This window comes from Lissotriton vulgaris, chromosome 4_1 (genome assembly GCF_964263255.1).
Source record: "Lissotriton vulgaris chromosome 4_1, aLisVul1.2, whole genome shotgun sequence".
Taxonomy (NCBI): Eukaryota; Metazoa; Chordata; class Amphibia; order Caudata; family Salamandridae; genus Lissotriton; species Lissotriton vulgaris.
Window position 1 is genome coordinate 1,105,501,440 of NC_141691.1, and position 26,837 is coordinate 1,105,528,276.

General features: G+C 48.5%; 1 protein-coding gene across 1 annotated transcript in view; it reads right to left on the reverse strand.

Annotated features, from left to right (window-relative positions):
- Positions 1–26,837, reverse strand: part of GALNT12 (polypeptide N-acetylgalactosaminyltransferase 12) — a 648,514-nt gene that overhangs the window by 53,662 nt on the left and 568,015 nt on the right. Inside the window, exon 7 of the mRNA XM_086965330.1 lies at positions 18,516–18,647. Coding sequence (XP_086821456.1) covers positions 18,516–18,647 — 132 coding nt within the window. The remainder of the gene's footprint in view (positions 1–18,515; positions 18,648–26,837) is intronic.

Consider the following 26,837-nt stretch of genomic DNA (forward strand, 5'->3'; position numbering starts at 1 on the left):
CACTACTCACTACTCTGCACTCACTACTCTGCACTCACTACTCTGCACTCACTACTCTGCACTCACTACTCTGCACTCACTACTCTGCACTCACTACTCTGCACTCACTACTCTGCACTCACTACTCTGCACTCACCACTCACTACTCTGCACTCACTACTCTGCACTCACCACTCACTACTCTGCACTCACTACTCACTACTCTGCACTCACTACTCTGAACTCACTACTCTGCACTCACTACTCTGCACTCACTACTCACTACTCTGCACTCACTACTCACTACTCTGCACTCACTGCTCTGCACTCACTACTCTGCACTCACTACTCTGCACTCACTACTCACTACTCTGCACTCACTACTCACTGCTCTGCACTCACTACTCACTACTCTGCACTCACTACTCACTACTCTGCACTCACTACTCACTACTCTGCACTCACTACTCACTACTCTGCACTCACTACTCTGCACTCACTGCTCTGCACTCACTGCTCTGCACTCACTGCTCTGCACTCACTACTCTGCACTCACTACTCACTACTCTGCACTCACTACTCACTACTCTGCACTCACTACTCACTACTCTGCACTCACTACTCACTACTCACTACTCTGCACTCACTACTCACTACTCTGCACTCACTACTCTGCACTCACTACTCACTACTCTGCACTCACTACTCACTACTCACTACTCTGCACTCACTACTCACTACTCTGCACTCACTACTCTGCACTCACTACTCTGCACTCACTACTCAATACTCTGCACTCACTACTCTGCACTCACTACTCTGCACTCACTACTCTGCACTCACTACTCTGCACTCACTACTCACTACTCTGCACTCACTACTCTGCACTCACTGCTCTGCACTCACTGCTCTGCACTCACTGCTCTGCACTCACTGCTCTGCACTCACTACTCACTACTCTGCACTCACTACTCACTACTCTGCACTCACTACTCACTACTCTGCACTCACTACTCACTACTCTGCACTCACTACTCACTGCTCTGCACTCACTGCTCTGCACTCACTGCTCTGCACTCACTACTCACTACTCTGCACTCACTACTCACTGCTCTGCACTCACTGCTCTGCACTCACTGCTCTGCACTCACTACTCACTGCTCTGCACTCACTACTCACTACTCACTACTCTGCACTCACTACTCACTACTCTGCACTCACTGCTCTGCACTCACTGCTCTGCACTCACTGCTCTGCACTCACTGCTCTGCACTCACTGCTCTGCACTCACTACTCACTACTCTGCACTCACTACTCACTACTCTGCACTCACTACTCACTACTCTGCACTCACTACTCACTGCTCTGCACTCACTGCTCTGCACTCACTGCTCTGCACTCACTACTCACTGCTCTGCACTCACTGCTCTGCACTCACTACTCACTACTCTGCACTCACTACTCACTGCTCTGCACTCACTACTCACTACTCTGCACTCACTACTCACTACTCTGCACTCACTACTCACTACTCTGCACTCACTACTCACTACTCTGCACTCACTACTCACTACTCTGCACTCACTACTCACTACTCTGCACTCACTGCTCTGCACTCACTGCTCTGCACTCACTGCTCTGCACTCACTGCTCTGCACTCACTACTCACTACTCTGCACTCACTACTCACTACTCTGCACTCACTACTCACTACTCTGCACTCACTACTCACTACTCACTACTCTGCACTCACTACTCACTACTCTGCACTCACTACTCTGCACTCACTACTCACTACTCTGCACTCACTACTCACTACTCACTACTCTGCACTCACTACTCACTACTCTGCACTCACTACTCTGCACTCACTACTCTGCACTCACTACTCAATACTCTGCACTCACTACTCTGCACTCACTACTCTGCACTCACTACTCTGCACTCACTACTCTGCACTCACTACTCTGCACTCACTACTCTGCACTCACTACTCTGCAATCTGCACTCACTACTCTGCAATCTCCACTCACTACTCTGCACTCACTACTCTGCACTCACTACTCACTACTCTGCACTCACTACTCACTACTCTGCACTCACTACTCTGCACTTGCTACTCTGCACTCACTACTCTGCACTCACTACTCTGCACTCACTACTCACTACTCTGCACTCACTACTCACTACTCTGCAATGTGCACTCACTACTCACTACTCTGCACTCACTACTCACTACTCTGCACTCACTACTCTGCACTCACTACTCACTACTCTACACTCACTACTCTGCACTCACTACTCACTACTCTGCACTCACTACTCTGCACTCACTACTCACTACTCTGCACTCACTACTCACTACTCTGCACTCACTACTCACTACTCTGCACTCACTATTCACTACTCTGCACTCACTACTCACTACTCTGCACTCACTACTCTGCAATTTGCACTCACTACTCTGCAACCACTACTCACTACTCACTACTCTGCACTCACTACTCACTACTCTGCACTCACTACTCTGCACTCACTACTCACTACTCTGCACTCACTACTCTGCAATGTGCACTCACTACTCACTACTCTGTACTCACTACTCACTACTCTGCACTCACTACTCTGCACTCACTACTCACTACTCTGCACTCACTACTCTGCAATGTGCACTCACTACTCTGCAATGTGCACTCACTACTCACTACTCTGCACTCACTACTCTGCACTCACTACTCACTATTCACTACTCTGCACTCACTACTCTGCACTCACTACTCTGCACTCACTACTCTGCACTCACTACTCTGCACTCACTACTCTGCACTCTACTCTGCACTCACTACTCTGCACTCACTACTCTGCACTCACTACTCTGCACTCACTACTCTGCACTCTGCACTCACTACTCTGCACTCTGCACTCACTACTCACACTCTGCACTCACTACTCACACCTCACACTCTGCACTCACTACTCTGCACTCACTACTCTGCACTCTGCACTCACACTTACACTCTGCACTCACACTCTGCACTCAAATCTGCATGCTGCATTCACACTCTGCACACTCACTCTGCACTCACTACTTCACACTCTGCACTCACACTCTGCTCACTCACTCTGCACTCACTACTACTCACTCTGCACTCACTACTTCACACTCTGCACTCACACTCTGCACTCTGCACTCACTACTTCACACTCTGCACTCTGCGCACTCTGAACTGTGCGCACTCTGCACTCACACTATAATAAGCCTTATGCAGAATTCCTCTAAAGTATAAGCAGCTTGGGTTTTTCCTATAGGCGCCAAAGAGTCAATGATAGGAAAAGAGGGCAGAGAGTGCTAACCCCATCTCCCCACCCACAGACAACAAAAAATTATCTTCTGCGTTGCTTTGTTCTAATAATATGAATAAGGAATTTAAAGTATATGTATGGGCGAGTGGAAGGTGATCTATCGTATTCAATATATTTTAACACAATTGGTGTTCATGGTTACCTTTACAAACGTGAGATGAAGATGATGCTCACTTTTTAGTTATATAAGGATATTTTGTCGAGTACATTCAAGTTCAACCCACTGGCTGTAAGCAACAAGCTGAGGATCAACGGGTGCGAAACAGCGTGGTGGGCGCGCACGAGACGCAGCGTGGGCGTGCACATCACCTGAAGATCCCTGGAGAAGACACCGAGTCTGCCTGCTGCCATGACTGACCCGCTGAGAGGGAAAGAGCCCGGTGAGTGGGGGTCGAGGGGGGGCGGCAGAGAGGGAGTCGGCAGAGAGGGAGGGTGTGTGTGTGTGTGCATGCGTGCGTGCGTGAGTGTGTGCTTCCGTGAGTGTGAAGCACTCACGGAAGGGTGAAGAGCAAGAGATGTGCACGGCTCCAGGAGGCTCGGCGTGCGCGTCCACGAGATGCAATCGGCGCTCGTTCACCGCTCTGGCTCCGTTGAGAGTGAACTCAGTCACAATAGGTCTCGAAGCCGAGACCTAAAAAGGGGCCCAGAGAAGACCCTTCCAACTATAGGCCCATTAGCCTTATAGATGCAATGCAGGAGCTAGTTGGCAGGGTCATTTTACAGAAAATCCATCTGTGAGCAGAGGAAGAAGATATTCTTTCACAATTCCAGGCGAGTTTTCGGACCAAGATAGGAACGGTGGACCAGGTCTTTAGGCTTCTTATGATTTATTGGAAAGTGGTGGTTATTGGCGGGGGCAGTCTTTACATCGCCTTTAGTGACCTGAAGACCGCCTTCGACCTGGTCCCTAGAGATAAGTTATGGTCTGTATTGAAAGGCATGGGTATCCCTTCATTGATTTTGAATCTACTCATAAGACTACATGAGGGTAACTATGCTCAGATTGGGTGGGGGTCACAGGGATAACTTACAGGCAGGATTCCAGTAAACAGGGGAGTTCGCCAGGGTTGTGTGATGGCCCCCACCCTGTTCTCATATGTGAACGGGGTGGTTAAATACCTGCAGTAAGGTGCCAACTCTCCTGTTTGCTGATGACACGCTGCTGATTTCCAAGACACCAGCAGGCCTCCAAAATCTTTTAAACAGGTCCCAGCTTTTTTTATAGTACTTGGGGTTTAATCATAAATATGTCTAAAACAAAGTTTATGACCTTTAATCCCCATAAATCCTTTAAGAGTAACATCACTTTAGATGGAATCTCTCTCGAGAGAGAGTTAAGTCCTTTGACTACCTTGGGATACGTCTCTCCGATAAAGCCCAATGGAAATTTCATTTGGACAAAATGCTTTTGAGTCACAAGCGCGCGGCTGAAGTCATAAGCAAAGAACACGCTTGTCATACAGTAGGCCTTTTGCTCCAGCCCTCGTCGTGTACGAAGCAAAGGTAGTTAGTTCGGCCCTTTATGGTGCCGAACTATGGGGTTTTAACAATCTTAATGACCTTGGTAGTTCGGAAAACAAGTTCCTTAGGGACCTCCTTATGCTATCCCAGGGAACACCTATAACCCCCCTTTTTATATGACTTGGGCAGGCGTCATATTAAAGATCTGGCAAAACTTCGCCCTTTGCTGTTTTGGGCACGCCTTAGGCGCACCTCGGAACTTGCAAGTTATATGAGATAGTGACCTTGGATACTGGCAATAAAATAGAATGGATCACAAATGTTAAGGCACTGCTGCTAACCTTGGGATTTAAAGAATCATGGGCCTCCCAAAACCCCCCGACAAAAGAAGAGCTTAAACGCATTTACTGGGAGTGGATAAGTCTAAGGAGGTGATACCCCCAACTCTAGCAGAGCACTGAAATGGCCAAAGGTTGCCCTTGATGAAGTAAAAATGGGGGCCATTAAGCAAGTTCTCTATGAGAGCATAAACGTACTAAAAGAGGGAATAGTAGTAGGGCCGACTAACGCTCTTAGTGCACACTCTCGCACCATTGAACAACTTTGCACTTACTTTCAAGCCCCGAATTGGCCCACTAAATCTTCTACCCATAATGGAAAAGGTAGAAAATGGTTTACAAAGGAGTGTAGACTTAAACGCTCGGCCCTGATAAGCGCGATTAGAGACAAGAAGAGCCCAGCCATTAAAGTTGCAAGGGGGAATACAGGAAGGCCCAGCACCAAGCGAAGATAGACTGGGATGAAAGCCGATGGGTTGACCTGAAAAATGCAAGTCAAGTAAGAGACACCAACCGCTTTTGGTAATTGGTTAGAAAGGCTAACATGGGGGAACTAGATCAAATCCCTAACCATATAACATCCCAGGTCTGGTATGACCATTTCTGTAATTTGTATTCAGAGCCTACTAGTCCAGAACCAGAGGTCCATCCCGCTCAATTCTCTTCAATTCCTACAGATGACGACCCATTTACACAAAAAGAAGTAGAGTCAGCCATAAACAAGATACTACCTGCAAAAGCCCCAGGACCTGATGGCCTCCCAGGGGACTTGTTCTTAGCTGACCGGGCCAATTGGGCTGAGTATATTCTCCTTCTCATTAATTCTATTGTGGGTGGATGCCCGGTCCCAGAATCATGGAAGGGGGCTGAGGTAGTCCCAATTTACAAAAAGGGGCCCAGAGAAGACCCTTCCAACTATAGGCCCATTAGCCTTATAGATGCAATGCAGGAGCTAGTTGGCAGGGTCATTTTACAGAAAATCCATCTGTGAGCAGAGGAAGAAGATATTCTTTCACAATTCCAGGCGAGTTTTCGGACCAAGATAGGAACGGTGGACCAGGTCTTTAGGCTTCTTATGATTTATTGGAAAGTGGTGGTTATTGGCGGGGGCAGTCTTTACATCGCCTTTAGTGACCCGAAGGCCGCCTTCGACCTGGTCCCTAGAGATAAGTTATGGTCTGTATTGAAAGGCATGGGTATCCCTTCATTGATTTTGAATCTACTCATAAGACTACATGAGGGTAACTATGCTCAGATTAGGTGGGGGTCACAGGGACAACTTACAGGCAGGATTCCAGTAAACGGGGGAGTTCGCCAGGGTTGTGTGATGGCACCCACCCTGTTCTCATTATATGTGAACGGAGTGGTTATATACCTGCAAGAAACACCGGCAGATGCCCCGACCCTGGCAGGCAGTAAGTTGCCAACTCTCCTGTTTGCTGATGACACGCTGCTGATTTCCAAGACACCAGCAGGCCTTCAAAAGCTTTTAAACAGGTCCCAGCTTTTTTGTAGTACTTGGGGTTTAATCATAAATACGTCTAAAACAAAGTTTATGACCTTTAATCCCCATAAATCCTTTAAGAGTAACATCACTTTAGATGGAATCTCTCTCTCGAGTTAAGTCCTTTGACTACCTTGGGATACGTCTCTCCGATAAAGCCCAATGGAAATTTCATTTGGACAAAATGCTTTTGAGTCACAAGCGCGCGGCCGGAGTCATAAGCAAAGAACACCGCTTATCATACAGTAGGCCTATTGCTCCAGCCCTCGTCGTGTACGAAGCAAAGGCAGTTAGTACGGCCCTTTATGGTGCGGAACTATGGGGTTTTAACAATCTTAATTACCTTGGTAGTTCGGAAAACAAGTTCCTTCAGGACCTCCTTGTGCTATCCCAGGGAAACCCTCTAACCCCCTTGTTATATGACTTGGACAGGCGTCATATTAAAGATCTGGCAAAACTTCGCCCTTTGCTGTTTTGGGCACGCCTTAGGCGCACCTCGGAACTTGCAAGTTATGCAAATGCTTTTACTGAGATAGTGACCTTGGATACTGGCAATAAAATAAAATGGATCACAAATGTTAAGGCACTGCTGCTAACCTTGGGACTTAAAGAATCATGGGCCTCCCAAACCCCCCCGACAAAAGAAGAGCTTAAACACATTTACTGGGAGTGGATAGGTGCTAGAGATCTTAGTAACCTAAATCTAGGTAGACTTACGGAGGAGTTTTTCTTCATAAATCATCTAGAGTATTTGAACCTTACCTACATGTGATCCAGATCCCAAGAGACAGGACTTTATACTACCAATTTAGAATTGACACAATTCCGGTTGCCGAATTTAATATGAAGTGGCGTACATGTAATCAAACCACAACAGAATGTCCGTCCTGTGGGAACCCAAATGAGAGCATTGCACACCTCATGTTTGCCTTTCCTGCTTATGCCAGCAGTAGGTCTAGTTGGCTTGCGCCTATCTGTAAGCAGTTAGGCACCACTAATCATCGTGATGCCCTTCGCATGCTGTTGCAAAATTTTTGGGTCGACCATGGTCAATTAGGTATAGGGCCATCCGAATGGCTTCCAAAAACTGATTTAGTGTCTAAATGTACATGCATTGTCAGATCGATCCTCACTATTCTTCCTCCTGAATTGGATGATGAACTTCTTATCTTTTAAATTGTCCTTTTTATTTTAAATTGATCTTTTTAACTATACTGATCATCTAGAATACTTGTCAACTGCTTTAATTTGTATTGATCTAGGGAGTATTGTGCTGCATGTCTTTAACTACTTGATTATTTATGTTTTTAACCCCTTCCATGCTCATGACGGAACGGTTCCGTCATGAGCATAAGGCGGCCTGTGCTTATGACGGAACCGTTCCGTCATGGTTCCATAGGCCCAATGGAACGTTCAGCACCGGGGGAAAATCCGCGCAGCACAGAAGGGGTTAACAAGTTACAAATTCCATTGAATTTGAGAGAACTGTGTTGTTTGCTCCTATTCTTTTTTTTTCTTCTTCCCTTTCCCATATTGAATCCGTTATTGCTTTTATGATATTTATATTGAAATAAAGCTTGATTGACTTGACTATATCCCCTATAACATCTCTATTGATGAGAAGTCCGCGATTGCCACCTTACGCAACAATAACAATCTAGTTATAAAACCTACCGATAAGGGGGGCGGCATTGTTCTCCAGGAAATCAATGACTACAAAGAGGAACTCAATCGCCAACTACCCAATACGGATCATTATTGCACGTTACCCACTAACCCCCCCCAAAGGAACAGCAAACTCTCATAAAACAAATTACAGATGAGGGCCTACAACAAGGTTTTCTCAGCAAGCATGAATACCAATTCCTCAACACTAAATCCCCCCGCACACCTGTGATTTATACCTTACCCAAGGTTCACAAGAGAATGGACAATCCTCCTGGCCGACCCATTGTCTCCGGGCGTGGCTCAATTTTGGAGCCCCTGGAACATTATGTCAACTACCTTATTAAAGATTTTTCCCACTCACTGAATGCTACATTTGTGACAGCATGTCCATGATTAATCCTACAGAAAATCAACCCTTTGACCCCGACTGAGATTTTGTGTACATTGGACGTCGAGTCCCTGTACACAAATATCCCTCAGAGGGATTCCTTACCAGTGATGAAACTCGTCCTCAACCAAAGACCACGACCGCACACAGTCCCTACCAACTTTATCCTTCAACTCTTCAAGTTCTGCTTACCCAGGAATATCTTCCTCTTTGGGGATCAATTCTACCAACCAGTGAACATTACATCTTTGGGGGTTATTTTTGCCCCAACCTGGCAATCTTATACATGGACTCACTTGACGTTAACCACATCCTATCAGACACCAATCCCTTCTACACTTGTATTGGAAAATGGAAACTATACATAGATGACATTTTCATGATCTGGCAGGGCGATGTCTGCATGTTGGAATCATTCCTCCATTGGCTCAACAACAATTGTGGCGGCCTAGGATTCACACTGACTCATGATAAAGTATCTATTCCTTTCCTCGACCTCAAAATCGCACACATTGATGGCATCCTCATAACGGACTATTCCGTAAACCCACAGAACGCAACACCTTATTAAGCTATGATAGCAATCATCCTCGGCCACTCAGAGACTCCCTTCCATTTTCCCAGTTCTTAAGAATTTGAAGGAACTGCTTGCTCAAGACTGATTATTTTCTTGAAGCCAATTATGAATCAAACTCACGTGTAGAGGGTACCCACGCAGATTTGTTCGCAATGCAATGAAAAGAGGATGGTACTGCCCCCGCGAGGCTTTACTAGAACATAAAACCAAGCCCAAAACAGATCATCTGGTTTGCGTAACTACCTTCTCACCAGTCTCCAATGCTATGCGCAAGACCTTTATAAAAAACTGACCCTATGTTTGCTTTCAAGAAAAGCATTTGGTGCGTGCAGCCTTACCAAGCAACACAAATCTTAACCCCACTTTACATGATCTCTGGTCCCTATCACCACTTAAGGGACATTCCAGATGTGGTAACTGTGTAGTATGTGAGTTCACAATTGAAGGCAAAGAGTTTGTGTTTAAGAATGTCAAAAATTAACTAAAAAGGTTTTCAAATTGCAATACGTGCAATGTTGTGTACGCAATTTTCTGAGCTTGCGACAAAATATAAGTGGGTCAAACAACTCAGAAGATCCGTCTGCGAATTTCCCAACACAGGAGTAGGATCAGATGCAAAACATCAAATGCACCCTTGGTGGAACACTTTGAACTGAATGGACACTCTGAAAATGACATTCGCTGGACCATTATCACTATGGTAAAACTATCCCCTAGAGGAGGCAACATCTCAAGAATACTAAACAAAGAAGAGCTAAAATGGATACTCAAAATAGACAGTCTAAATACAGTGCTTAACCGCCTCGAGGACTGGACATCATTAACATAACATGTTCTTTTATTATGCCTAAAAAGGTCTCTTGTAAATCAACTGTATGATATGTTGCACAGGCTACTCACTTTCCAAAACACTCTTTAAAATGGCACCCGAGAATGCACCAATTGTTAGTCCCTTTTCATTCTCCATGCCAGCCAGGGACTAGCACAGTCTAGTCCTTCGTCCCTCTCCCTCACCACCCCACCTGCACCAATCAACCACTAAGAATCACAGTCCGCCCTCTTAAATGCAGAGGAGGAATCACTGCCGTGAACGTAACCCGAGTAGACAGAATACATCTACTCAGCTCCTGTCATTGAAACCGGTAAGTGCTGTTGCCTGGGCGGCCTTCATGCAGCGCATACCATGCCATTTGCTTTAATATTCCCCCACTCTTCGCTCCCTATAGGCGATCGTGCCAGCCCAGTATGCCTTTGCGACTCCCCGTTTATCGGCCAATTCTAGAAGTTCCTCATAAATTGGTACGTTTTCGCACCCACTCACCACGGCTCTCACTCACAAGCTTCACTAAATCACCTCACCTTCCTCCCTCAGGAGCCGTGAACCTTAACTCAGTTCTTCGGAAGGAGCACTTTATCTCCTGATAAGCCAAGCGGACTATGCCCGCTGTGAACCTTTAACCCTTCCGTTCCCTACAAGAAATAACTCTACCCCCTCGGTAAGCCAAGCAGAACATGCCCACCCAGTATGTCGGTCTCACTTTATCTCACGTAGCGATTCCTAGCTCCGCACTTTCTATCATTCACTCACCTCACGGTTGCGCCGAACTCTATGTTTTCAATTTTATGTTTCGTATGCACTGATTATAATCAACGATGTTGCAAATGTATAATTAGCTTATTCTGAGTACTAAGTGAAGCATAAACCGTTGCCCGTCTGAGTGCATTATCGACGAATGTCAACTGTTGAATTATTACAATTGCCAAGAATGTATGCAACAAGTATGCCAACAAGTATGCCTTTCATTCACCTGGCTCGCATTGGTTATCACTCGTTATTGTGTTGTTGATTCGCTATTATGATCAATTGACTAACCTGATATTTATGATATTCCCCAATGCCGATAGTTTAGCTCTAACTCACGCCGGCGATACTCCCGTAAATAAAATCACCCCTTTTATAGATTCACGTTAGATGGCTATTGATTGCTGAAGTGTCGGTATTGATCACGCTTCTTTGCAAACTCCCATCTCCTTACTTATTGCCTTGTAGACCGCCGCCACTTGATCTCACCTCTTTGTGAACTCCCATCACGATCTCCCTACCTAGTGCCTTGTAGACGACCACTACTTGATGCCCAGGATACCTTCCATCGGGCTCCCCAGGGTGTAGTGCCCTGATGTGGCTACTCATATAATACACACAAATGTCTTAGATGAGAACCTGGCTTCCCCGCCACATCACCTTAAGGTACCTTCACCAATTCATAGAATTATGCATGTCCTCTCACTTAGTCGCATGCTGCGTTCTCTTCACCTACTCCCCTGTATATAATATAAAATTCCTAACCTTGCGATCTCTGTATTTTCCCTCCATAAACTTACTCCCCCCAGCATATGAGGCTCTAATTACACAGGCATGAAAATTATTGTCCTGATGATGATCCGCTCATCCCTTCGCTGGATTGAAACGTCGTTGACACTATAAACACCGTATACGTCAAAAACTTCTGTTTATTTTGCTGTAAAGGTGTAATTTGCGATTTGGTTTTGTGACACTGTTTATCCCTTGTTTGTAACAAACCTTAGCTTTGCCTGAGCCCTTTTTTGTCCTCCCTGTTTCCCCTTTGTTCAGTACTCTATTGGCTAAGTAGGGCACAGGCCTGTGCCCCACTTTATGCATTGTTTTGTACTATCTTCTACATTGCCAAACAAGTAAAGAATTGACCTCTGTCCGGATGGATACATCCATTTAATATAGCAACGATTGAGTCTATATTTATTGATTGCTTATATTTGTTTCTCTGGGGACCACTGTTTGTTCAGAATAATTTTCCAAGGTCCCTAGTCGACTTTTTTGGGCTCCCTTGATGTTTCAAAATATATATAGTCGATCTAATCCAGACGTAGCATCGAAGGGCTATGGACGTGGATATTGTCCTGCCTAGAGAGTCGGTGCTATGCAGCCCACAACGGATGACTAATTTTGCTGCATCCCTCCCGGCAGCAACAACTTGGGAGAGCACTGTCCGGGCCTCCTCCTGACACTGAGGTAGAACTTGCGCAGCTGTATCCCACACGGAGTGGGAATAACGACCCAATAGACGTGCAGTGTTTACCAACCGCAGTCCTAAGCTGGCAGAAGAGAAAATCTTCTTCCCCAGATCCAGGTTCCAGGGGTGGGTTTTCCGTAGATGAAAGGTGAGCAGACTTGCTCAGCAAAATCTAGGTGTAAACAGACAATACCTCAACTCGCAGCCTTAGTCGGTCCACGCAGCCTTCCATCCTTCTGAGGGTGAGAAAATGCACACAATTTATGGTCCACCATGTTCTGGGACACAGACATATATGTGATGGATATCTTCATTTTCCGCTCCATTGTTGCTGTTGCCGCCATCTTCTACATCTACAAGTATACAGAAAACTCTACACGATATTATCTATCGCTTCTTTTCTTCTCTGTGGCACTTATAGTCATATTTGCTGACATATACTTTTACAGATTACGCTATGAGAATTCAAACATCTTTCAACGTCCAAACAAAAAGGTGACGATTCTCACTCCCTGGCTGGCTCCTGTGGTATGGACTGGGGCTTTCAACAGAGACATTGTGAACCAGCAATTTGAGGACAAGAACTGCACCATAGGCCTGAGCGTGTTTGCACTTGGCAGGGGCTCGGTCGGGGCTGGCTGGAAGCTGATACTACGCTAGGCTCCCAGCGGCAGTGGCCGCCATCTCGGATTGGGCTGGTTCGCCCAACCCCACCCACGCCACTCCCCCTACGCTGCTCCTCCATTTAGGAGTGATTTCAACGTCCCCCCAGCGATTGCGAGTAGCCCGGTGGCAGTGGGCTCGCTTGCAGGAGCTGAGGGCTGTGATTGTGCACTTTGTGTTTTTTAACGCGCTGTCACGCAGATTTAAGTGGTGACGCGCTTCAGATTTTAAATATTGTATTTTCTAACTTACCTGTATTGAAAATCCACAGGTACCTTTAATCTTTACTTTGCTTCCTAGGGGCTCGGTCGGGGCTGGCTGGCAGCTGATACTACGCTAGGCTCCCAGCGGCAGTGGCCGCCATCTCGGATTGGGCTGGTTCGCCCAACCCCACCCACGCCACACCCCCCACGCTGCTCCTCCATTTAAAAGCCCCCCCATGTGTCAGCGCAGCGGACGAGCGCAGCGGGTGCGCCGTAGGCGCGCCGGAGTCACGCCAGAGTCCAGCCCGTCTGCGCCCGTCCGCGGCAGGCCGGGGCAAGGGGCACCTCCTTATGTCCCTCTGCTGACATATTCTCCCCTCGACCTCCTGTCCCATTGGTCTCCAGGTACCATCAGCCCACATATATTCAGCCTGCTGCAAAGCTTATGCCTTCTCTCTACCCCCGCGCTCATCGCCCCCGCTGCCATCTCAAGCTCTTTCTCTCTGCCCTGCACTGTTCCCCCTGCTCCTCCCCTTTCTTCCGCTCCTCACAAGCCGACCTTTAACACCACTGCAGCGCTCCTTAACACCAGATCAGCTGTCAGTCATCAATATGAGCTATATGACTATCTTGACACCTACAACCCAGATCTCCTGTTCTTAACAGAGACCTGGCTTAAGGCTGACTCCCTACCTAATGTCTTAGCCGCACTCCCTCCCTCATACTCCATCATTCGAGCAGATCGACCGGAGGGTAGAAGAGGCGGCGGAGTGGCCTTAATAGCTCACACCGACCTCCACTTTCAGACTCTTCCTTGCCCCCCCATCCCTGAAGTTGACTGTCTGATAATCCGCGCTGGATCTCAGGTGACTCCCCTAACTGCTGTTCTTATATATCGCCCCCCTAACCCCACCCCCACTTTTGTCTCCTGCTTCCAGGACATTCTTGCAACACTAGTCGTTAATAACTCGTCAGTGTTGGTCCTGGGCGACCTTAACTTTTGGCCTAACGATCCCGCCGAAAGCTCTCAATCTAAAGAATTCACTGATCTCATGACTAGCCTCAACTTCACCCCTCATGTCCATAGTCCCACCCATGTGCATGGCCACTCACTCGACCAGGTTTGGACTCTGAATATCCCTACCTCCTCTCCTACCATATCCCCCTGCCCTTGGTCGGACCATTTTTTAATTTCCTTTTCCCTTGCCTTAGCCCCAGCGGTCAAACTTTCCCTTCCCAAGAACACCTGGGTTAGGAAATGGGGTAAGGCAGATATGCCATCTTTTCACTCATCCCTGGCCAAGTCCTGTCCCGATCTGTCTGGCCTCGACGCCCCGGACCAGCTGGCCACTATTGATGGCTGGCTGACCCAGGCCGGCGAGGACTTCGCACCTTTGAGGCGGATCACGGTTAAGCGAGCTCACGCCGCTAACCGTTGGTTCACCCCTGGCCTCAAGGCAATGAAACTGGCCGCTCGTAGAGCAGAGCGTGCATGGAGAAGAGAATACTGCCCCTCTAAAAAAACCTTCTATCTCTCCGCGCTCAAGGCATACAAGCAAGGTATCCTTGAGGCTAAGACCCTGTTCTATTCCAACAGGATACTGGCAGCGGAATCCCAAACTAAGGAGATTTTCGCTACAGTACACGAACTTGCTTCTTCTAAGAGCTGCGGCTTTCAATTCCCCCTTCCCAACCACTTTGCGACTCACTCAACGATTTTTTCGTTGATAAGGTCGCAAAGATCAAAGCCAATATTCCCCTCCCTTCCCCCACATTCACCAACCCTTCCCCGCCGGCTGCCACGTCTAAACTCACTTCCATTCCCCCCCTAACCAAGGTCACGCTTTTTCCTCTGCTTCAAAAGGTAAAGTCAGGTTCCCCTCTTGACTTTGCCCCCTCTCACATCCTAAGAGATATCTTCCTAAACTGCCCCACTCCTCCCCTCACACTTCTGAACGACTCGCTCCGTAATGGAGCGGTCCCCACTGCTCACAAATTCGCGGCTATCATTCCCATTCTAAAAAAACCTGGTGCTGACCCTTCCTCCCCCTCTAATTATCGTCCCATCTCCCTCCTGCCTTACCTGGGCAAAGTTCTAGAAACCCACGTGACCAGCACCCTGAGCACCTATGTGGAAACCAACCACTGCCTCTCTCCCAGGCAGGCGGGCTTTCGCCCGCTTCACTCCACTGAGAGGGTGGTGACCTCAGTGATGGACAGCCTACGCGAGGGCATCGACACCAATCGTCCGCAGACCCTCATCCTATTAGATCTGTCCGCCGCTTTTGACACGGTGGACCATTCCACCCTTCTCACCCGTGTCAAGGCGGCGGGCATCGAGGGCCTGGCCTTCGCCTGGCTTGATTCCTTCCTGAGTGATAGGGCTCAGGCGGTCCACCTAGCTGGTTTCACCGCTGCCCCTCGCAAGGTTGTATGTGGAGTTCCCCAAGGTTCCTCACTTTCCCCTCTTTTGTTTAATTTATACATCTACCCTCTTATTTTTATGTTACAGCAGCTCGAGGTCACGGTGTTCAATTACGCCGATGACCTCCAGCTAATCTTTAATCTTTCCCACTCCTCTTCCTCCTCCCAGAACGTCCAGTCCGTCATGCTGTTCATCCAGGACTGGATGAACTGCAACCACCTCAAACTCAACCCAGATAAGACGGAGTTAGTCTTGACTGGAGGTGGTTGCAGTCCCTGGTCCCCCTCCCACTGGCCCTCCTCACTTGGTGCTCCCCCGCTCCCAGTCCCCAAGGTCAAAACCCTTGGTATTTTTCTCAATTCTTCACTCTCTGTACACTCACAGGTCAACTCGGTTGTTTCTTCTTGTTTTTTTTCCCTTAGAACTATCAGGAAGATCTCTCGCTTTTTCTCTCTACCTGCTTTAAAGATCATAATGATGGCTATGGTGCTCTCGCGCCTTGATTACGGCAACATCATTTACAATGGCGCCCCAGCCTACGCCATTCACCGTTTACAGATAGTGCAGAACCAGGCCGTCCGCCTGATCTACGGTTTGCCTAAATTCCATCGAGTCACTCCCCTAATGCAGGCACTGCACTGGCTGCCGGTAAAAGAGCGAGCCTTGTTTAAACTTGGCTGTACCACCTTTCAGGCCAAAATGGGCACCGCCTGGAGTTCATTTGCTCCGCCATCAAACCCTACTTGCCTGGTAGAGAGCTTCGATCCACCCACCAGGCCCTGCTAACCACCCCCCGTTTCAGAAAGAAAAGGGCCGGAGGAACAAAATTTGCAGTTCTTGCTCCTGTGTTTTGGAACTCCCTCCCGACGGAACTCCGCATGACATCCTCCTACATTGAGTTCCGGAAGGGTCTCAAAACGCTGCTCTTCTCCCAAGCCTACAAGGTCTGATCCCCCTCCACTCCTGCTACCCCCCCTCGCAATCCTAAAGCGCCAAGAAACCGCATGGTAGAAGTGCGCTATATAAATGTTTTTAAATTCAAATTCCAAGATGATCCAACTTCTTGGATTCCCTATCAGGTGGGGCGGTAGGGAATGCGCTCTTGGAGGTAGAGGCTTGGACCACCAAGCTCTCAGGGGTGGGGTGTTGGGAGAGGAAAGTGGGGTCGCCCGGAGCTGGACGGTGGCGTTGGGCAATCATCCAATCACGTGTTGGGCCTGGAACAGGTGCCAGACAGGACGTCTGGCAGGAGGAAAACGACGCAGACGTGCAGAGGTACTGCTGATGAAAAAACTTTCCAGATCCAGTCTGATGCCGGAGGGTAGTTCTAAGATAAGGAATGTATAACTAACTGTTGCCTATTTTAAAAACAATGACAGAGAAATAAGAACACTGCTATGGGACGGCAAAACCCCACGCATTGCCGCACTTGTTTCCTTTCATTGTGGAAGAAAGGAAACAATGGGGCCCTATACTGAAATCCCAGAAAAGGCCGCTACACTGGCCCTACAGCTCTAACTGTTGACATCTGGCACAAGGCAAACAAAACACCTGGGTAGCAAGGAATAATAGCCGAAGTTACACCACTCTGGTCAGCCCAACAATTGGGCACATTGGGCACATAACGGGATTCGAAAAGTAAAACACCATGGGCATCTCCACCGTAGGTGACCTGTGGAAAAAAGGGAAAATTCTCAATTTCTCAAAGTTGCAAAAAGAATATGATCTAGCCCAACAGGAGGTGTTTCGATACATGCAAATCTGGCCTGCACTTATCACAATCATACCTGCACAGGGGGAGGTATCGGAGGCATCCATACCAAAAGATAGGCTATTATCCGAACCCATGAACAGGAAAGCCATATCCATGACCTATCAAAAACTTGTAATAACCTACCCGTGCCACTTACAAGATTCCGTGATCACTGGCAGGAAGAAATCGGGTCGCTCGAAGACATCGTGTGGGGAAACAGCATTAATGTCCCCCTGCGAGGCAGCGAAAACACTCAGACACCATCTCATTCAACTCAAAATTTTTCATAGAACTTACTTAAATGGGCCACTCTAACTAAATTAGGGTGTAGGGAAAAGGTATGTTGTCTTCTGCACTATATGGAGGAGGCAACATTCTATCACTTGAGCTGCACCAACATATCAAGATTCTGGGAAAATGTCTCACGACAACTGCAAAACGCAATAGGGAAAGAAATTACATTAACAACCAAACTGGGACTCCTAAATGTATGGGATGCCACAGATCTCTCCATTATAGAACAATGGGTTCCTGCATACATGTTATGGTCTAGGAAAGGTTTCTCACAGATTTTACACCCTTTGAATGATTGGCAAGAGAATGAGCCTTGCAATGGGTGTACAAAGTGCACATAGGAAGAGTGCATACAAACAATTCTCCAGGTACTCCTTAATAGTATTATAAAGAAACTGTCCACAGGCGGTACTGAAAAATTGCACACTAGTTGAAAAGGTTAATGAGAATCTCTGCACTGTTTTGTTTCAAAAACATGTTGGTGAGAGTTTACCCTCAGAGCTAGAAAGAACCAGAACAAAATGTACCCACTGATAAAATACTGCACACTAACTTTGAAAATTATATTCCCTAAAAAAGGAACAGGAAATATTAATCCCTTCGCTGCAAGAAAAACAAATCTAATTTTCAATAACACGTTTTCTATGCAGCATTTAATACAACAGTTCTGCTGTTTCTAAGCAATGTTACTACTTCTAATTTAATGGGAGGCTATGTAATGTACTAACAAGGATTACAGGCTCAACCTGCCTTGTTAGGATCTGAATTTAAGATGGTAAGATCCCTACAGATACTGTTCTTGCCTGCAATTGCATTTAAAAATGAAAAAGAATCATGCTGGCGCCTTACCATTCCATAATTCCCAGGCGCGTCTTCAGGAACATGAAGTTCTGGGTAAATAGTCTCCAAGAACCACTGAAAACTTTTGCATTTGAGCCGCTCCCTTAATTGTCTTCTCTCTGTGACATCACCATATGGCTCCTTAATGGAAGAGATACACGAATATTCCCATGAGTTGAATGGATTTTAAGCAATTTAATCCAGCATTCTTAGGTTTTAATCATTTTTTGCTGAATTCTCGAAAATAAAAAGAGAAACAATAACAACATAATATCTGACTGCATACATTCAGAACAAAAAGGATAAACCCATCAACCATCCCAACTAACCACCCCTTGACTTAAAAAAAAAACGGATATAACAATTTCAGTGAATGCAATGAAATCATGTGAGAAATTGGGTTGTTGCCCGAGTAGGGTGTTAACCCTGCTCAAGCAATAGCCACAATCCCTGTCAGGGAGCACCACAAAAGTCACTAAATTAACCTATATTTAACCTTCTGGTAGCTTGGCTCAAAAGCAGTCAAGCTTAACTCAGAGGCAATGTATAAAGTATTTATGCAGCATGCAAACAGTAATAAAGTAAAAACACAACAAAAGAAACATTTTCCACCAATTTAGAAAGTAATGTTAATAAATTAAATGACACCAAAATTACGAAAAGTAATAATTTATTTACATTTAAGGTAAAAACTAGCGCCTAAAAGATCGAAGCACCAACTGTAAACATCTAGTCGCAAGAGACCGGGTCAAAGTTGAAAATTATGGCTGACCGCAATGGATATCTGATACAAGAAGTAGATTGGGCCCGGTAGGCGCTTATTCTTGTACATGTTACCAAAAATCGTCTGAAATGGTAAAGTTCAGCAAGACAAGGCTGTAGGCGGTGGCTGAGGAGGAGGCGACATCATTGGGGGCTCTGGAAGAAGCTGCTGTAAAGATTTCCACGTAGTCTCTTTTTTCCAAGTCAAAAACCTCCAGCGGGACATAGCCTCAAGCTATAACCGACAAGGGATCCACGATCTGCGAATGACCTCTGAGTAAGATTTGCAGGTGAGGAGAATAATGTAGCAGGAGGTGCTGAGAAGTCAGGCCGACTGGCGATGCACCTTGAGCGGATCGGCGAGCAGGTGGGTTTCAGTCTCCTCTCAGTTATCAGGGCAGTTGGATTCTGGCTACATAGCCATCTTTAGCACCACTTGGAAGTATCCGCACTGAAAAGGCACCATCTGGAGGGTTAACACTCACTATGGTGGATAGTAAAAGCCTTTTCTATCACTGGGGCTCTGATCAGGAGGCCACTGTGGTGGTCTTGGGTTCAAGAAATGGAACAGGTCCCTAACAGCACAGCAGGCCTCTGAGGGGTGGTTCAAGGCAGGCTTCATGAAACAGAGCAGTCCTTTGAAGTACACAGCAGGTCACATCATTAGGTGGTTCTAAGGTTAACTGAGGAGTGGCTCTGAGGGTACAATTTGTATTCCTTTGTGGTAGGTAGTAGTTTCTAAGATTCTTTTTGAAGTGCTTGGAGGTCAAATAAACCCCTGCCCTGGATCCAGCCTGCCTGCAGGCACAATGAACTAGTGTCTTAAGGCAGGAACAGCCCATTGATTTGCAAGTGGGGTTGTGCAACGCTCTGCCCCAATTCTGCCAGTGATGGCACATCCAGGCACACCTAATCCCTCTATTGAGTGACTGTCTGGAGTATATACAAAGACCAATTGTCAACTACACAAGTTATGGGACCTTTGAACAGGCTGCAGGCACCAAATAGCTAGAGCAGTAAAATGTCAACTTTCTAAATGTGGGATTTTCAAATATGCAACTTTAAATTAAATTTTACCATTATAGAGGATTTTAAATTTGAATTTCTCCAGCACCAAACATGAAATTCCTACCAGTTCCCAAGCAAATGTTCGCACTTATTAAATGTAATAGGATAACTGAATGTTATCCTATGGGAGAGGTAGGCCTCACAGCAGTGAAAAACAAATTTAGGAGTTTTTCACTACGAGGACATGCAAAACTTAAAAGTACATGCTCAACTTTTAATTACAATGCAACCTGCCCTTTGGGCTACTTAGGGCCTAACTTAGGAGCAACGCACAAGTTACTACTTGTGCAACGATATATCTGTAGGAGACATTAGTTAGGGATAGATTCCTTACCTTAGAATATCCCCAGGCGTCATACTGGATCCGGAAAGTTTTGGTCAGCAGTATCCCTGCGCGTCGGAAGGCGGCATCGTGCGGCTCTGCGTCCGTCGCTGGTGTGATATGCGCCAAGAGGACGTCAGGGAGCCTACTTAGGCGCCACCCATGTGCGCTGACGTCAGTTCTGTACACGACTTTCCGCGCCAGGCTCACCGAGCCATGCAAGAAACTGACCACTGGTGCCATGAAACTAGGGCCCTAAAAAGGATGATCTTAACCCTGGAAATCAGTTTAAATAACGGGGAAGATGGGTGGGGGGGGTTAGGAATCTATCACTAACTTATGTCTCTTACAGATATATCATTACACAAGTAGTAACTTGTGCATCTGAAAGAGACATGTTAGTGATACATTCCTTACCTTAGAATAGATACCCCAGCAATACCTACCCTGGAGGTGGGTGTATGAACCAAAATCACAACAGAAAGTCTCGGAGAACCGAACGGCCAAAGAACCCGTCTCTCCTGACTGGACTGTCACGGCAGTAGTGCTTGGTAAATGTGTGCAGCGAGGCCCACGTAGCTGCCTGACAGATGTCCTCAAAGAGAACGCCAACTCCTAAAGCAGTAGTGGCTGCCGTTGCCCTGGTAGAATGGGCACGCAGCCCCACAGGAGGCTCCTCCTTAGCCAACGAGTAATAGGCTTTGATGCAGAGAACGACCCACCGAGAGATGGTCCGTTTGTGCACGGCCCGACCTATTTCGGCGCCCACGTAGCCAACAAAAAGTTGGTCATCCACCCGGAACTGTTGTGTGCGCTTCAGATAGAACGAGAGCGGACGTTTTGAGTCCAGACGGTGGAGCCTCTCTACTTCTTTTGAAGTATGGGGAGGCGGAAAGATGGTGGGCAAAGTGATGGTCTGCCCGATGTGAAAGGGCGCGACAACCTTTGGCAAGAAAGAAGGACGAGTCCTTAAAACCACTTTGTCTGGTTAAGAAGAGAGAAAAGCAGGTTTAGAAGAAAGAGCCTGGAGCTCTCTCACTCATCTGGCAGAGGTGATAGCTACCAGGAAAGCCGTCTTTTAGAGTGAGAAGATGTAAAGGACAGTTATGAAGTGGCTCAAAGGGAGCGCACATCAGATAAGTGAAGACAAGATTTAAGTCCCAATGAGGCATTATGAAGGGCACGGGAGGAAGCGTGTGTCTAATGCCTTTCAGGGAAGCAATTAACAATTGGGGACTTAAAAAGAGAAGACTGATCTGGAAGCCGTAGAACGGTGTAAGTGGCCAAAAGATCACCTTTGATAGTGCCCAGAGCAGAGCCCTGCTGGGCCAAAAAGAGAAGGAACAGAAGGACCTCGGAAAGAGGGGCAGCAAGGGGATCCACAGCCTTTGCTGTGCACCATGCCACAAATTTGTCTCACCTGCAGGAGTATACCATCTTAGTGGAGGGACGTCTGGCTGCCAGAATAATGTCACAGACTTCGGAAGGAAGGTCGAAAGCTGTCAACTCTCGCTGCTCCACGCATGTAGGTGGAGTCTGGGCAGTTTCGGGTGGAGAACCGTCCCCTGGCTGTGACAGAAGATCCTCCCGAAGAGGCAGTCGGATCGGGGGAGCGATCGCCATGCTGAGTAGATTGGGATATCAGTATCTTCGTGCCCAATCCGGAGCCACAAGGATGACTTGGGCCCGGTCGCGCTGAATCTTCTTCAGCACTCTGGCAGAAGTGGTACAGGTGGAAAGGCGTACAACAGACCGCAGCTCCACTCATGACGAAAAGAGTCACAGAGCAAGTGCCCCCTTGGAAATTCCAACGTGCTGAATTGATGACATTGTGCATTCTCTTCGGTGGTGAATAGATCTAACCAAGGCTCTCCCCACTGCAGAAAGAGACCTTGTGCCACCTCCGAGTGGAGACGCCATTCGTGATCCATCATGCACCAACGGCTGAGTTTGTCCGCTCTGACATTCAGAGAACCTGCCAGGTGTTGAACCACCAAGGTAGTGCCTTAATGTTCCAGCCATGTCCAGAGGCGGAGAGCCTCCTAACATAGGGTCCACAACCCCAGACTCGCCCTGTTTGTTGCAATACCACACAGTGGTGGTGGTGTCCGTGAACACCTGCACTACACTTCCCTGGACAGAGGGAAGGAATGCTTTCAGTGCAAGTTGGATCGCCCGAAGCTCCAAAAGGTTGATATGGAGCCGGGACTCCACTGGAGACCAGAGGCCCCTGATCTCTGCCTCTCCCATGTGGCCGCCCCCTCCCAGGTGGGACGCATCCGTCACCACTGTGTGCACCGGTTGGGGAATGGACCAATCAGGATTCGTGAGCCACCACTGCAAGTCTTGTGCAGTGCCCTCGAAGATCTGGACGTGATCGGACAGGTTACCCGCTGCGACCACTGGAACGTCAGTTCTCACTGCACAGCCCGCATATGCCATCTGGCATGTTACACTAGCAGGATGCAAGAGGCCATGAGGCTCAGGAGCCGGAGGGTCATCCTGACTGAAACCCGGGACAGAGGCTGAAAGATCGGCATCATAGCCTGAATATCCCGGACTTGTGCTCGGGAGGATAAACCCGAAACTACATCAAAAGCAGAACCGCTCGATGAAGGGGAGCTTCTGAGAGGGACTCGGGTGCGACTTCAGCACGTTGATGGAGAACCCAGGAGGTCGGCTGTAGTCTGGAGGTGGGAGACGACTGCCTGGGGCAAGCCTGCCTGCAACAACCAGTCGTCGAGATAGGGAATAACTGAAACCCCTGATCTGCGCAGATGAGCTGCGACCACCACCATCACTTTCGTGAACACCCGAGGGGTAATGGTAAGACCGAAGGGGAGCACGGCAAACTGAGAGTGCTCTTGGACCACCGTGAACCGCAGGTAACGCCGGTGGGGCGGCAGGATGGGGATGTGGAAATAAGCGTCCTGCAAGTCCAACGCTACCATCCAGTCTCCAGGGTCAAGGGCAACCAAGACCTGAGCTAGAGTCAACATCTTGAACTTCTCCTTCCGGAGGAAGCAGTTGATGTTCCTGAGATCCAAGATGGGAAGCAGGCCCTCTCTCTTTCTTGGGGACCAGAATGGTCAAGAGGGCCACAACTATCTGCAGGAGAAGTGGAAAATGGTCCCCCAACAGGGGGCAGTGGAACTGAGATGGCATGGCTGGAGGTGTACTCTCGAAGGGGAGGGAGTAGCCACTTTGGACGATTTGCAGCACCCACCTGTCCGAGGTAACGAGTGCCAGTGAGGAAGGTGATGGCGAATCCTGACGCCCACCGGCGTGGGTTTGCCCCAAAGCTCGGACTAGGAAGAATTTGAGGCGGATGCTGGGAGCGGAGGTGGACTGACCCGCACCCTGGCCCCCTGCCCTGCCTCGGCAGGAACCACGGCCGCGCAGAGGTTGGTCCTGCGCAGGCTTCTGGCTGAACGAACTTATCAGAGGGCCCCTTCTGTGGCCACAAAAGGAACGAAAAGCAGATGTGGGCGGGTGGGTAGAGGAGAGACCTAAGGACTTGGCCGTAGCCTGGGAGTCCTTAAAACGCTCCAGCGCACTATCTGCCTTATCACCAATTACGGTACAAAAGGGGGTGGTGATGGACGGAGCATCTGAATCAATCAAACACTCACACCCAGTCAAAAGATCTGGGTTTAATCCATCATCGTTCTTTAGCCCACTCTGCCACCCCAGTTCAGACATGGCTATATGCAAATCAGTCTGACCCTGTGCCTCATGGGAACAGTCCAGCCCGAACTGCCAAGCCATGTCTTCCCTGGACCGGAAACAAGCTTCCGAGGACCGGTTTCTGGCATTCCCAATTAGGCGAGTACCATCAAAGGGCATGTCCATAAGAGAACTTTGAACATCCCCCGAAAAACCAGTGGACCGCAACCAGGCGTGACGACAGAGGGCCACCGTCATGGAAATTGCCCTATCCAGTGAGTCCAGGTGTCCAGTCCACACCTAATGGCAAACTTTCCCCTCAGCAACAGCTTGGGAAAGCGCTGTCCGAGCCTCCTCTGGAAACGGAGGCAGCACCTGCGTAACCGTGTCCCACACCATATGGGAATAGCAGCCCAATATGCATGCGGTGTTCACTGAACGCAGCCCTAAGATGGCAGATGAAAACAGTTTCTTGCCCAACTGTTCCAGCTTTTTGGATTCCTTATCCGGTGGAGCAGTAGGGAATGCGCTTTGGGAAGTGGAGGCCTGGATGACCAGGCTCTCAGGGGTTGGGAGGGTGGACAGAAAAGCAGGGTCACCCGGGGCCAGGCATTGGCACCAAGCCACATTCTTATCCATGGGAACCCCTGTGGCCGGTCTAGACCATGTGCCCATCAAGACGTCAGTTAATGCCTCATTGAACAGAAGCAGGGGCTCTTTGGACGCCGGCTGAAGTACTTCAGTGTGGAGATTAGTCTTGAGGGTCACTGTAGACAGGTCAAGGGCCTCAGCTGCTCTACAGAGCACCACAGTGTATGTGGCGCCCTCCTCCATAGTCACAGCAGGAGGAGAAAGAAAACCAGGGTCAGAGGAGAGGTCAAAGCCATTGGCATCCTCTAGCTCTTCTGTCCATTCCTTTTCTGTCCCGCACTGCTGTGCAAGAGTATCCTCAGACCCCTCCTAGTTGTCCCCTTCCTGCACTGCGAGTGAAACAGGCTGCGGTGGGGGGGCACAGGGGAATACAAATGGGGGAATGGCGCCGGTCAACACTGGTCGGCTCCGTGTCCCAGTTAGGGTCCCAACCAGGAGCAAAAATGTCCGGGAACAACAAGGGCAGTCGTGGAACGAACGGAATCCACTGCACTGCCGGGATCGGAGCCGTGGGCGGCGCCAGGGCCAAGGCTACCGGCAGAGGTCCCTGCGGCACCGGACCCGCCGGCAAAGGAGGGCCCTCAACTGGGACCGCGGGGCCGGAAGGTGCGCCGGCGGGAGCCCGAGGCCTGAAGAGGCGGTCCATGGCTGCAAGAAAATCTTACACCTGGGCAGGAGTCGCAGATGAACCCAGATAAGGAAGGTAGGCCGCGGGACTCACAGGCTCCAAAGGAGCTGCGGAGTGGTACCCCCTTGTTCGCGTCTGGAGACCGACGCGGGGACGTCAGAGAGCGGAAATGCTTCTTCGACTTCTTCTTAGGACGTCTGTTACTCAAATCCGAGTGTGAAGACTTCGGCCCTGGGCTGCGATGGCGATGGCTCCGCAAGCGGTTCCTCAAGCGACCCCTGGACCTTGCACGGCCCGGAGACGACTGCCGGGCCTCCAGCAGCTTATGGGACCGCTCCCGCAAGACCTTTCGGAGCCATGGCCAGACAGTCGGAACATGACTGGGAGTCATGGTCACGCTCCAGACAGTAGAGACAGACGCCATGGGGGTCGGCCACCGACATCGTATGGAGACAGGCTCGCAGGATTTAAATCCAGGCATCCCTTTGTGGCACCAGGAGTCAAAGACAAAAGTCTCAAAAGTCTAGTCAAAAAGTGAATAGGGTACGTGCTATAACCTGATCTGCACTTGCTGGCGTGGAAAAAGAAAGAACTGACGTCAGCGCGCATGGGTGGTGCCCAAGTAGTCTCTATGACGTCATCTCGACCCATACGATGCCAATAATGAACGCGAAGCCGCACAATGCCACCTTCCGACGCACAAGGGTACTGCTGACGAAAACTTTCCGGATACAGTCTGACGCCTGGGGATAGATAGTCTATGGTAAGGAATCTATCACTAACGTGTCTCTTTCAGATGTATATGTACGAAACGGGGAGTAGAAGGCTTGGAAAGGGGTTTATTTTGCTATGTCGAATTGGCAGTTTAAAACTGCATTCAGGCCCCTCAACTCCATGGGGAGGGTGGCCCTCTTTAAGATGATGGTGCTCCCCCGCTTCCTTTACATGCTTCAGAACACCCCCATGTGCTTCCCCATGGCCTGGTTCCGTGAACTTGATGGCCTAACTAGCAAGTTCTTATGGGGGAAGGGTAGGTCCAGGCTAGCGCTCACCACCTGCAGGATCCCCTTGTTTGACGGAGGCTTGGGGATGACTCACCTTTATCTATATTACCTAGCCACGCGACTTCTCTCCATCCATGACTTGTTCAACAGGGGTTGTCCGATCCGGCCTATAGCCTATTGGGGAGCCTCGCCAAAATTCAATCCTTCCTATATGGGGCTCCGATTTCTTC